At 42.3% G+C, this 13,127-nt stretch overlaps 1 protein-coding gene across 7 annotated transcripts in view; it reads left to right on the forward strand.

Annotated features, from left to right (window-relative positions):
• MPP7 (MAGUK p55 scaffold protein 7) overlaps positions 1–13,127 on the forward strand; it is a 424,300-nt gene that overhangs the window by 331,242 nt on the left and 79,931 nt on the right. For 6 of the 7 annotated variants that reach the window (XM_067030594.1, XM_059058692.2, XM_067030592.1 and 3 more), the window contains 5 exons: positions 7,551–7,632; positions 8,147–8,232; positions 11,935–12,009; positions 12,193–12,389; positions 12,862–12,926. In XM_067030594.1, the coding sequence (XP_066886695.1) occupies positions 7,551–7,632; positions 8,147–8,232; positions 11,935–12,009; positions 12,193–12,389; positions 12,862–12,926 (505 nt within the window). The remainder of the gene's footprint in view (positions 1–7,550; positions 7,633–8,146; positions 8,233–11,934; positions 12,010–12,192; positions 12,390–12,861; positions 12,927–13,127) is intronic. The other variant, XM_067030595.1, reaches the window with a different exon arrangement.

Consider the following 13,127-nt stretch of genomic DNA (forward strand, 5'->3'; position numbering starts at 1 on the left):
AATGGAGCCAAATAAAATGGCAGGCATTCTTTTGGTTATAAATAGCAATAGTTTTCAAAATGTGACCTGCTGACATTTATAAAAGACAGCGTAACGTGCACCAGTTACAGCTGATTTGAGATTTAAAAGTGCAACTAAAAATAATTGCTTATGGCTTTCCTAGAAAGCCGATTGATTTCAAAGTGAGGAGGAGAAATTAATCAGGTATCCGATATTTCAAAATGTAGATGTAACCATTTGTTTTAGCCCCAGAATTTATACAGTGCTGAATCACGTCACGGTCTGGGGTAGGCCGACGAATGCCTCGCGCCTTCCCGCGGTGATGTCGTGTCCTAATCTTCAGAACCTGTGGATATGTTACCTTAAAAGACACAGGGAGCTTTTCATGATTAGTTAAGGATCTTGAGACGGGGAGAGTCTCTTGGGGGTAGTCATGAGGGTTCTCATTAACGGGAAAGAGGGAAGCAGGAGGGTCAGAGGTACAGAAAGAGATGTGATGGTGAAAGCAAGTGTGGGAGTGATGTGGCCAAGAGCCAAGGGATGCCAGAAGTGTCTAGAAACTGGGACAGGCAAGGACCGGATGCTTTCCTAGATCCTCCAGGAGGAATGCAGCCCTGCTGGCACCTTGATTTGGGCCTGTAATACCCATTTTTGCCTTCCTATCGATAACCTCCAGACCTGTAAGGTGATAAATGTGTGTTCTAGTAAGCCACTAAATTTGTGGACATTTGTTAATAGCAGCAATAGGAAATGAGTACAGAGTGTATCCATATTTTTATGAAACTATATTCAAAAGGAAAATAAATGTCACAGCCTTGCAGTTGACTTGAAATGTGTTGTGGCCCATTTATTCTAATTAAAACATTTTTGTGTTCTTAAAGTAAATGGCGGTTGACAATACAGTAGTTGCTGGGCACTGTGTTCTATGAAATGTGTTGACTTGAAATATGTTGTGGCCCATTTATTCTAATTAAAACATCTTTGTGTTCTTAAAGCAAATGGCGGTTGACAGTACAGTAGTTGCTGGGCACTGTGTTCTATACTTTACATCCTGATTATATTTAATCCTCACAGTTGGCACCATTTTTCTGTTTTTACAGACTAAGAAACTGATATTCAAAGAACTAAAGCAACTTAACCCAAAGTAGCACAGCTATTGAGTAAAAGGACCAGGATCTAAACTTGACTCTCTTTCTGCAAACACTAGTTTTTTCTTCTACACCACATTCTGTCTTTATACTTTTTGGTAGTTTTTATCTTCTTCTTTGGTTTAAAGGCAACTGTGGAATGTTAATAAATACACTGGACACTCTTACCCTGAACAATATACAGATAACTTTGCTCATTACAGAAGGATAATTGAGCCCCCGAAGCTCATCTGTGGGTGTTCTAAGGCTCCCTGTAGCCCCGGTTAAGATTGTTTGGTTTAGATTATACACTAATGCTTTTCACCTGTGGTTATAGTTCTCTGCTGGTAACCTGGGTATGGTCTTTATCATGCAGGTGATGCAGGTAAGGGTGGATGGTACGCAGACTAGATGGAGAAAGAGCTCTCTTGGGACCTGGCCACCATAAAGTGACTAATCCTTGGTGGGTTCTGTGTATCTACCAATAAGAAGTATGTTTCTGTTTGGACAAATTCAGTCTCTTAGAGAGAGAATTCAAAGACTGGCCATCGTGAGGAGATCAGTGATTCATTACTAACAATTTCTTTGATCAGTCATAGTTTTCCAGAGGTGGTGGTCTTTGGTGAGCTGACATTTAAATGGTCATCAGCAGCATTTAAGTTCCATGCTTCCTGATCGAAGAAGATCTTCAAATGTTTATCAGAGAAATTAGGCATGTACTGTGTGGGGATTTCTCAAAAGTTTTAACTGGACCTGCTGTAAATTAGTTTCAATTTAAAAAGAAATTGAATGAAGTATATAAAATAATGTAAAGTTGTGTTTTCACAGTCTGTTACTGAATAAATCACACCGTTTAGCTCATAACAAGCATGTAACACCTGAAATAATTAGACGTAACTTTGAGGTGAGAATTCTTTGTCATTAGCTCTCTTTTGTTATAGTTTATATAATACATTAAATTCATAGTTTAAAAATGAGAAACTGGGGAACTTCCCTGGTGGCGTAGTGGTTAAGAATCCGCCTGCCAACGCAGGGGATACGGGGTTGAGCCTTGGTCCGGGAAGCTTCCACATGCCACAGAGCAACTAAGTCCGTGCACCACAACTACTGAGCCTGCGCTCTAGAGCCCGTGAGCCGCAACTACTGAGCCCACGAGCCTAGAGCCCGTGCTCGGCAATAAGAGAAGCCCGCACATGGCAACAAAGACCCAACACACCATAAACAAACAAACAAATAAATAAATTTATTTTTTTTAAAAAGTAAATTAGCCAAAGGTTTTTTTTGCCAACATATGCAGTTAACTTCTTTAACCTCTAGGTTTCGCTTCCTGTATTTAATGCAATTTAAAGTAATTTGAGTCACTGGCTCTTCTCCTTCCTGGCGAGCCACAATTCGATTGCGTGATTTTTGTTCAAGGGGCTGTATTAAAAATAAATAAGAACTTCATGTAGAAAGCAGAACCTCTAACTGGGATGAAGAAATTCCCAAAATTACTTGTTGGGACTCCTGAAAAAAGTATTAAGATTTTAAATATTGTTTTAACACTGGAATATGGAATCAAGTGAGTGTTACTTGTCTTGAACTTTTCTTCATCCAAATGCATAATTACTGTATTTTCTTTAGTTTGACAATTATTGTGAAAGTGAAGAAAGATTATTGGGTGAATAAATTCATAGTTTAAAAAATGCACGACCCAGAAAAATGGAAAGTATTTATTTTGAACAAACTCATCATTTTATATTTGTCAGTTGTCTTCTGTCATTTTGGGGAGGTCATTGGAAAAGCCACAGCTGCCGAAGGGGGGCCAGGGGAAGCAAAGACCAAGAAAAGATATAGAATCTAAGGCATCTTTGGGAAGAATGGGTCTGAGTAGTAAAGACTCAGAAATCGTCAAGGTGAGGGAAGCCAGGCTGAAATAAAATTCTAGCCAGTGGATGGGTGGTCAGGAGCTGTTTGGCAAATGATTCAGGAGGAAAGTCCATAAGATTAGCAATCAAGAGGTTAGCTTATGAGTGTTATTTAAGAATGTAATTTTGTTGTTAGACCCAGGTGTAATGTGTGGAGATAAGCACCGAGCTTGCATTAGGTGACCTCAGTGGGAGGTTTGCTCTGTATCCTTAGAGCAGCAAGTCAGGCTCCTGATCAGAAAATCAGGAGATAAGCCTCTTTTGTGAGTGTTTTGAATATCAACGGACATCTATTGTGTTGGAAATGCTGTGTTAAGTTCTTTACATTATGCCAGCATCGAGTGACATAGAATGATCAGGTAGAAGCTAGTTGACAACTAGATTTACAGAGAGAATGGTTTCCTGGGGGAGAGGCAGTGAACACAGATCATGTAGGTATTTGGGAATGGAAAGGAGAAGGGGTGATAGTTTGGGGGGGGGGATGGATGAAAGAATGGGGAGAAGGACACTGGTCAGGTTGCAAGGAACAGGGCTATTCTCCCTCGCTGTGAGTTTGGAGCAATTTATCCCTATTTTATCTAGAAGATTAATTTTTAGACCGGCTGAAGAAAATGAAATTCTCTTAGTGAATGAGTGGATTATGAGCCTTAATTTTCAGTGTTTCTTGCGTGGATTTTCCTTTTACTTCTTTTAGAACCGGGGTTCTCAAACTCTGGTATTACTAGGGTTACCTGAGACGCTTACTTCAGATGCAGACTGTAGGGCCTCTGCCCCCGGGAGTCCACGTCATTAGCTCCGGTCGGGCCTGGGAATCAGATGGGTTGTAAAACGTGTCGCAGGCCTTCTTGATGCCAGTGTTTGGTCAATGTACACGAAAGCCCTTGTTTCAGAAGCCCAACCTGAAATTGACTGTGCCACCTCTCTAAGGAGGTCTCAGGGCGTTGGCAGTTGTCTCCGAGGGACAGTTCTTATTTGCATCTCACTGCTCCTTGTTTCTAAACCATTTTACAGAAGTAACAAGCAAAGTCTAACCAGAATGTTAACTTCTCAGTCTAACCTAAAGCTGTCTACACTCTGTCTGTCATCAAAATCACATAGAATAAATTAAAAATAATTATGTAAGAAAATATGTAAGTATTAAAACATTAGATTCCATTTTAATTTATATTTCATTTCAAACTATACCGTCAGAATGTCGACTTTTGTACAGTATCACATGAAATGTGCTCTGTGTTATTGGGTTTTGATCTTATTCCTAGTACTTTGCCCGAGGAATACATCAAGGAATTGTGATAATAAGGGTTTGGAAAGCAATATGGAAATAGCAAGTGTTCAAGAATGTAGGGCTCGAAAAGAAGATTGAGTCAAGGGCTAGTATCCTGTAAAAAGTCAGAGACCGTTTCTCAGCTCCGTAGTTTCTGCTTCAAGGGTAGGTAGAATCAGCAGAGAGCAAGCATCTCTATTTCAAGGTCCTATCTATAGCGGATAGGTAAGTATATTTCGGGGCCTGTAACAAGTCCTGTAAGCGTTGGAATGCTTTTCTCCCTCCGCACATCCTGGAAGTGATTTCTTTCAGCCCCTGGCTTTAAAAGCCGTTTGTGTGCCAGTGACCCCCAGGCCCGTTTCTCTTCCAGACCTTTCCTCTCATCTTTAAATCTGGACGTCCGTCAGTCTGCCCAGTATCTCCGTTTGGATGTAGCGGGCATCTCAGTCTTCACGTGTCTGCAAGTTGACTGATCTTTGTCCCCAGTCCGTTCCAGCCCTGTGGTTCCCCCTCTCAACTGATGGACAGTCCCGTCTCTGCAGTTATTCAGCCAAGAGCCGTAGAGTCTACCCTTGCTACCTCTCTTTCTCTCACGTCCTATTTCCAATCCACTGGGAAAGCCTGTCAGCCAATATCTTCCGACGCATCTGGACCACTTTTCATCACGGCTCTTCCTGCCAGTCCCGTCCGGGCCTCCGTTGTCTTTGCCCTGCATTGTTGTGACAGCCTCCTCCTCGTTGGCTCGCTTTAGCCCCTGCGTTCCTTCAGTCTCTTCTTAACAGCGGGTGGGGGGACCCTTCCGGGTCGCGTCGCTGCCGCTGTCCGAGCTCTCCCTGTTTGTTTCACAGCGCGGTCCGGAGTCCTCGCGGGGGCCTGCAGAGCGCCGCGCCATCCGACTCCCGCTCCGCCGACCCCCTGCCGTCGCTTCTCCCCTTTGACGGTGCCCCAGACACAGTGGCTGCTTTGTTCTTCTCTGGTCGTTGATCGTTCTGCTTTGCCCCGGCTCTTTCCACTGTTCTTTCCCTTTGGCTGACCCCTTCGTCTCCTTCCAGCCTTTTCGTTGAGACTGGCGTCTTGACACACTGTCTCTCCTCTCCCTGCCCCGGCACTCCTGCTCTTCTGCCCTACCCGCTCCGGGTCGCCATAGCGTTTACCACCTTCTAACATACTGTAGGATAGATCTAATTGTTTCACCTTCTGTCTGCTGTCTGTTTCCCCTGTGAGAACGTAAGCTCCATGAGGGGGAAGAAACTTTTGGGTTTCTTTTTTTTTTCAGCAGTGTGTCAGAAACCCTTAGACCAGAAGGTGGCACATAGTAGGTTCTCAATAAACATTTATCCACTTCATTGAGCGCAGCAGACTGGATGGTTCCATACTGCAAAACTGTAATCCATAGTGGAGCAAGAGATTCGTTTCAGTTACCTAATTTTGTGTTACAAACCACCACCCGTAGTTTGTAGCTGAAACAATAATATTATCTCTCACAGTTTTGGAGGTTGCCAGGCTCAGTTGGGCAGTTTTTCCTTGGAGTCCCTCCTGTGTCGTTAGACAGGGGCTGAGACTGGAGTCACCGGAGGGTTACTTCATCCCCAGGACTGGTGCCTGGGCTGGGTGACTGGAAAGCTGGGGGCTGGTCAGGCATCTCCACCTGGCTGGCCTGGGCCTCCTCACAGCGTGGCTGTGCGTGTGATTTCTTACACGGTGGCTGACACTCCACAGAGCCAGCATCTCAAGAGTTCCAGAAGGTTAGCTGCAAGTCTTCTCACAGCCTTAGGTGCCCCAGAACCGTTTCACCACTTGACGTGGGGATAGGGCAGGCACACACCGAGAGGGGAGGATTGACGCTCTGCATCTGCAAAAGCGGTGGTTAAGAAAGCAACTCTCATCAGTTTGCCTGAGACAGGTTCTGACGTTACTGCATACTAGTTGTCTGATCTCAGGCAAACTATAACCATTTGGCATTCAATTTGTCATCTATGAAATACAGGTAAGCAATCTTAAATTAGATAACTAGCCCCTTAGGACAGTAGGCACACTTGGGTGGGAGAGTTTGAGACGCACTGTTAAGGAAAGTGACAGTTGACCTATTAGTTATATTAAGGATATGACATTTCCAGGCCTCTTGGCTACAAGTTACCTGTTTAAAAGCAGAAGATACCAGTAATTGGAGAATCTAAGGTTTATGACCATGGAGAGATACTCATTCAAGTCTTCGGCCTTGAATGCATACGTAGGTGAGGAGAAATGCCACAAAATCATCCTAACGCTTAATTATTTAATTTTTTTGCTATTATTACATATGTATTTGATAGCTGTCATATACAAAATAAATGTCATATAGAAAGCACTTACTACAAATGGATTCCTAATTTTGTTTCCATATCTGTTGGGTAACGCTGTAAACGTGTTTGTTGGCAAACGCGAGAGGAATTCCGCCTTCTTGGGGGTGCGCTCTGCCTCCACCTGACCTGCGCCTCTTCAGCGCGTGCTGGGATGCAGACGGGTCGTCTAAACCCCTGCCAGTTTCTCGGAAGCAACGTCATGAAAAGGCGTTCAAAGTAACCGTGTGTACCTGATGTTCTGACAAAGAGCATGCAGTTAATTTGCTTCTCAACATCCATGAGTAAAGAATTTCTGGGTTCTTTTTGAAATTGTTTCCTAAGCTCATGCCAAAATGTTAGTTCTATTTGGACCTAGGTGCAGTCCTAGTACATAAAAACCTTGGAGTAACAGATCCCCCCCCCCCCCTTTCTTTATTATCATTGCTGAGTTCCTTTACTGTAATGTAATAGTGTAATAGAAGGACCGCTGAACTAAAGGTCAGGTGATCTGGGTTTTAGTTTTCTAGTTTATATAATCTTTTTTCTATTCACTTCACCTTCTCTGTTTAGTCTACCTTCTCATAGGGTATTGTAAAGATAAAGTGAAATGAGGAAACGCTGTAAAAGGGTAAAAACAAATAGTATTCAAATACAAGGTATTATAACGGAAAGAAGATATTTGTACACTTTGCATAGTACTGAAGAGATTAAAGATTTCAGAAATCTTTGTGCTGAAAACCTTAGACGATCTGTGTGGTAGAAAGTGTGTGTCTAGTGATAAGTATTTGTGAGCAAATGGCACGTCTGTTCCTCCTTCTTTTACTTTTTGTAGCGTTTTTACTTTTTCCAGATGAATATCCTTATTTCTGCCCTCTTTCCTACCACCCAGTACACACATTCACCCACAAATACTATTTTTTTTCCTTAAAAGGGAGCTACCATTAAGAAAGATGAGCAGACCGGGGCCATCGTTGTGGCCAGAATCATGAGAGGAGGAGCCGCAGACAGAAGTGGTGAGAGTTTAAATGTTAGGCGGGCTTGGACAGGCCGCGTGGATTTTATGTGTCACATTTCCAGGACCTTTTGATACAATACAGCAAAACAGTAGCAAGATATTGTACTCTGTTAAAATGTGGGAACCTATTTAAATAAACGGTAAATTTCATTCTAGAATACTTTACGGTCTTAGCTTATATGGGCTTCCAAGGTTATATTAAGACTTATTTCAGTGTTTCTAATTTGAAAAGTACTACTGAAAGCATGCAGCCTTTTAAAAAATTATCTTTAAGATGAAAGTAACGTGCATCTCTAGAAAAAGACTGAGATGCCTGTGCTGTTCCTTTGGCAGCGTTGTGATGTTATGGCCTTGGAGAGGCTGGAGGCTCAGCCTCTGAAACCTCAGAGGCCTGAGATGTGTGTCCTTGCGTGCACTGAGGGCCCCACACGGTGCTTTCAGGATGGGCACCCTGCAAACCGCGCTTTCTTTTGTACGCAACACGCTTACTTTCTGAATTCGCGATTTCTCAGGTCTTATTCACGTTGGCGATGAACTTAGGGAAGTGAATGGGATACCTGTCGAGGATAAAAGCCCTGAGGAAATCATTCAGATCTTGGTAAGCTGAAAATTTACTTAAAAACTGCAGTGAAAATGAGGTTGAATCACTGTATTTCAGACCTGGTTATGAACACAGGATTTGGATTTAATAGTCCAGGGTTTGGATCCCAGCGCTGTTACTTAATCCCCGTTATGTCCTTGGAAAATAACCTTAATCTTTTTATTTCCTCCCTGTTTTCAACTACAGAATGAGAATAAGAAGTGGCAACTCTCTCACTGGAGTGTCTGGAGCATTAAATGGGCTAATGTAGATCAAGAGTTTGACAGGGCCCATCTCAGATTAGGTCCTTAATACATGGCACCTACTCTGTTGTTGAGGGTGGATTTATCTCTGTCTCTAGGTGCTATGCTTTCCGGGTATATAGAAAAGTGAAACTAACTAGATGTCTTATGAAATCTAAAACGAAACGAAATTATTATAAGCCTTGGCAATATAAATTCTCAAGTTCATTTGTAAGGATAGACTAAAGGGAGACTGTCCCTGTTACATATGAAAACATGTTATTAACCTGTAGAGAGTTTAGTATCTTAAAATAGATCTCAGTATATATGAAAATTTAGTGTATGATTAAGATGGCATTTTTAAATCAGTGTGAAAGCAGTGAGATCATTTCATAAATGGTATTGGATTAATTGATTATTCAGGTAGAAAAAATAGTCCTTATTTTACAACTCACAAAAAAATAAATCCCTTCAAATCAAGTAAGTTTTTTAAAAAGTCATAAAAAGTAGAGAAAGGTTTTTTTAACCTTGATGTGAAATTCAAATAGAAAAATAACTGACGTGATGCCTAGAATTGAAAACTTTTTCTACAGTAAAAGACGCTGTCCATAAAATTGAAAAGACAAATGAGATCGTGGGCAAAATATTTTCAATTTTATGATAGAAGGCTCATATTTTAATGTATAGAGAGAGTTCTTAAAAATCATTAAGAAAGAAACAGTTACAGAAAAAATCAGCAAAGTATATGTACAGAGAATTACAAAAGAAGACATGATGTCTGAAAAATATCGGATTGGTGGTTATTTGAAAGCTTGGTAATGTCCACAGTTAGCCAGATTATAAGGCAATAGATATGTTTATATGTTTTTTTTGGTAGGGTAAACTAACCTTTTGGGATAGCTATCTGAAACTATCCATTTTAAATTTGCATACCCCTTAATCAAGAAACTCAACTGTTGCAAATTAACCCAAAGGAAATAATTTCAAATGTGTGTAGACAAGATATTTTTAAAATATTTAGAAACTCTCAAGAAGGTTGAATTGATTGCCGTTCATTCACGCGCCGGATTACTGGGAAGCAGCCACAGTGGCTGATAGACCTCTGTGACTTAGTGATACTAGTAATTGCTTACATCGATTGAGCCCTTAATGGTGCTGTTCTAAGGGCTTTACTTACATTGAAGCAGCCGTCCCCAGCCTTTTCGGCACCAGGGACCGGTGTCGTGGAAGACAGTTTTTCCGTGGACCGCAGGGTGGGTGGGGGAAGGTTTGGGGATGATTCGAGCACATTGCATTTACTGTGCACTTTATTTCTGTTATTTTTACATTGTGATATGTAACGAAATAATCATACAGCTCTCCGTAATGCAGAATCAGCGGGAGCTCGTTTGCACTTGCCCCCCTCACCGAGAGGGTTTGGTTACGCGTCTGCGAGCCATGGATTTAGGACGCTCCCTGTGCAGCCCCACCTCTCTGCTAGCGATAACCTGTGCTTGCAGCCGCCCCGCAGCGCCAGCATCACCGCCTCGCCTCCACGTCGGGTCACCGGGCGTTACAGGCTCATAAGGAGCGAGCAACCCGCATCCCTCACGCGTGCGGTTCACAGCAGGGCTCGCGCTCCTAGGAGCATCTCATGCCGCCGCTGATCTGACAGAAGGTGGAGCTCGGGCGGTGGCGCGAGCGACGGGGGCGGCTGTGGATACAGATGAAGCTTCGCTCGCTCGCCCGCCGCTCGTCTCCTGCTGTGCCGCCCGGCTCCTAACAGGCCACGGACCGGTAGCGGTCCGTGGCCCGGGGGTTGGGGACCCCTGCATTAAAACACACACACACACAAACTAGAAGAAGGGGAAGGGATTATAGAGAAGACTTGCTTCCTTTCTACTTATGCAATTTAGTATTATATAAATCCTTAATAAGGTTAGTGAGTTACTTTTATCATAAGCAATAGCAGTGATGTTACCATTTTGGAATCACTCCTTTATAAGATTCTGATATTTATACTCTTAAATCCCCATTTTATGTGAGCCTCTTTGCTGCACTGGAGCTGCTTCCATTTGCTGACGAAAGCTGATTCAATGCAACTTTTCCCGTCCTGGCTTTCAGTGACTTCATGCTGATAAATTGAAACTGGCTGTGATGAGAGTATTCACACCATGGAAATTGGCAAACAATATCAATCAGGGCTTTTTTTTTTTTTTGCGGTACGCAGGCCTCTCACTGTTGTGGCCTCTCTCGGAGCGCAGCACAGGCTCCGGACGCGCAGGCGCAGCGGCCACGGCTCACGGGCCCAGCCGCTCCGCGGCCCGTGGGATCTTCCCGGACCGGGGCTCGAACCCGCGTCCCCTGCGTCGGCAGGCGGACTCTCAACCGCTGCGCCTCCAGGGAAGCCTGCAATCAGGGCCTTTTGAACAAAGTGGAGCCCTGGTCACCAGCACACGCTGATAGTGAGCGTCAGGGAGGTCCACCCACCCCTCCCCCTCTCGCCTTTCTTCCCTGTCCTCCTAAATATGTACTTAGTGCTTTCACAGAGCTTACAATTTAGTGAGGGTAACAGACATTAAGAAATAGTTGTGTAAATAAATATGTAGATAGGGTTATGACAAATGCTAAAAAGAGAAAGAATGACGTAAGAGTGTGTTAAAGGCAGACCTACTCTTAAAAAAATTTTTTTGAAGTATAGTTACTTTGCAATGTCGTGTTAGTTTCAGGTGTACAGCAAAGTGATTCAGTTACACACATACACACACACACGTATATACATATATATATTCTTTTTCAGCTTCTTTTCCATTGTAGGTTATTACAAAATATTGAGTAGAGTTCCCTGTGCTACATAGCAGGTCCCTGATAGGAAGACCTACCCTTGTCTGAGGTAGTCAGCAAAGAATTTTGGGTATTGTTGCTTGCTTTAATTAAATTAGAATAGACAGTTTTTCATCTTTTAATTAATCTGCTACATTTGGTACTTTCCTTACTAACAAGAATATAATAGAGATGTGAGTGTTTTTCGTTGTTTTTCTGATGAGCATCGCAACTAATTGATTCCTGTATTTATAGCCACATTACTGGCAGTTGTAGGAACTTTGTCCCTGAAACCTGGCTGCTGAGCCTTAGATGCAATGGTCTGAACCTTGCACACGGTCTGTTCTTGCCATCTAATCCTGTTTAAGGCACTGTGCATATTCTGTCTATTTTGAAGTAACTCAACATGGATGGTGATACATTCATCAACATTTTTAAAGTGCACAGGAGGTAAAAGTGGTTTAGTGGTTAATGTTTTTTAACATATTTGACAAACTTTAGTGCCTTCTCAAGTTACAGGAATTTCTACAAAAATAGTTTCCTCGGTTTGTTCTGTCTAAGAGTAGAAACCCCAAGCTTGTAAATTTTTAGAATCGTTTCATTGTCTACCTATTTGACTTTCTTCCTCCTTGGCTCCAGAGGTTTTCTTATAACCCTTTCTCTCCTCTGACCTCAGGCTCAGTCTCAGGGTGCAATCACATTCAAGATCATACCCAGCACCAAGGAGGAGACACCATCAAAGGAGGGCAAGGTAAGCATTCCTCAGAAACCCTTTTTTGTGGGAACCAGTGTTTCCCCATTTACTAAATATCCTCTCTGTCGCAGCAAGTTTATCTTCATATTCGACTTCTTAAATAAATCAGAGTTAGAAGAATGCTGTCCACTTCACATTTATTTTTTACATTTATTCATCTGAAACGGAACTGTCTTCCAGATGTTTATCAAAGCCCTCTTTGACTATGACGCTTATGAGGATAAAGCCATTCCATGTAAGGAAGCCGGGCTTTCTTTCAAAAAGGGAGATATTCTTCAGATTATGAGCCAGGATGATGCAACGTGGTGGCAGGCAAAGCACGAAGGAGATGCCAATCCCAGAGCAGGCTTGATTCCCTCAAAGCATTTCCAGGAAAGGTGAGTTCCTGGCACAGCATCATGGCCTGTCTTCAGCTGACCTTTTGTTCTCTGCAAAATATCATTCCAGCATAGTTGTGATAAAATAAGCACTAAAACCTTGCCTTAGAATTCCTTATCCCTCAGGTTTGGATTTCTGTTTTGTCTAACGAAGTATGAATAATGACCAAAAATAATATGACACTCTCAGGTCATATGCAGTTTTTGTTACGAAACAAATGGAAAATAGCACATTAATATCTGAAACTGTATTGATGTGAAAGATGGAAAAATAAAGAAGAGTGATTTCAGAGTGGGGAGAATTTATAAAAATTTGAAAGTAGAGGATTTATTTCTTAATTTGAGGAGATTGCATTGTGTTCATTTTTTCCTCCAGCGTTCCATTTTTTTCTTAAGGCTTTTAATGTTTTGGTGTTGCATTAATCTTGGATCTGTACTGAAAATTAATAGGCATATTGACCTTCTCCCCCAGGAGACTGGCTCTGAGACGACCAGAAATATTAGTCCAGCACCTGAAAGTTTCCAACAGGAAATCATGTAAGTTTGTTCATCAGAATGCAGAGTGACTAAGTCTTGCTGTTTACTTTGACTATTACAGCAGGTGTTTGTGGTAGAGTAAGAGGTCCTGTTACCTGTGATAGCGTTTGGATCATCATTTCACAAGAGGCAACCAGTAAGAAATTCATAGTGGGAATAGTAAAGTGAATCTTTTGAAGAAAGGGGTGTTTGGGGTTGTTT

The sequence above is a fragment of the Kogia breviceps genome, chromosome 3 (genome assembly GCF_026419965.1).
Source record: "Kogia breviceps isolate mKogBre1 chromosome 3, mKogBre1 haplotype 1, whole genome shotgun sequence".
NCBI classification, from domain to species: Eukaryota; Metazoa; Chordata; class Mammalia; order Artiodactyla; family Physeteridae; genus Kogia; species Kogia breviceps.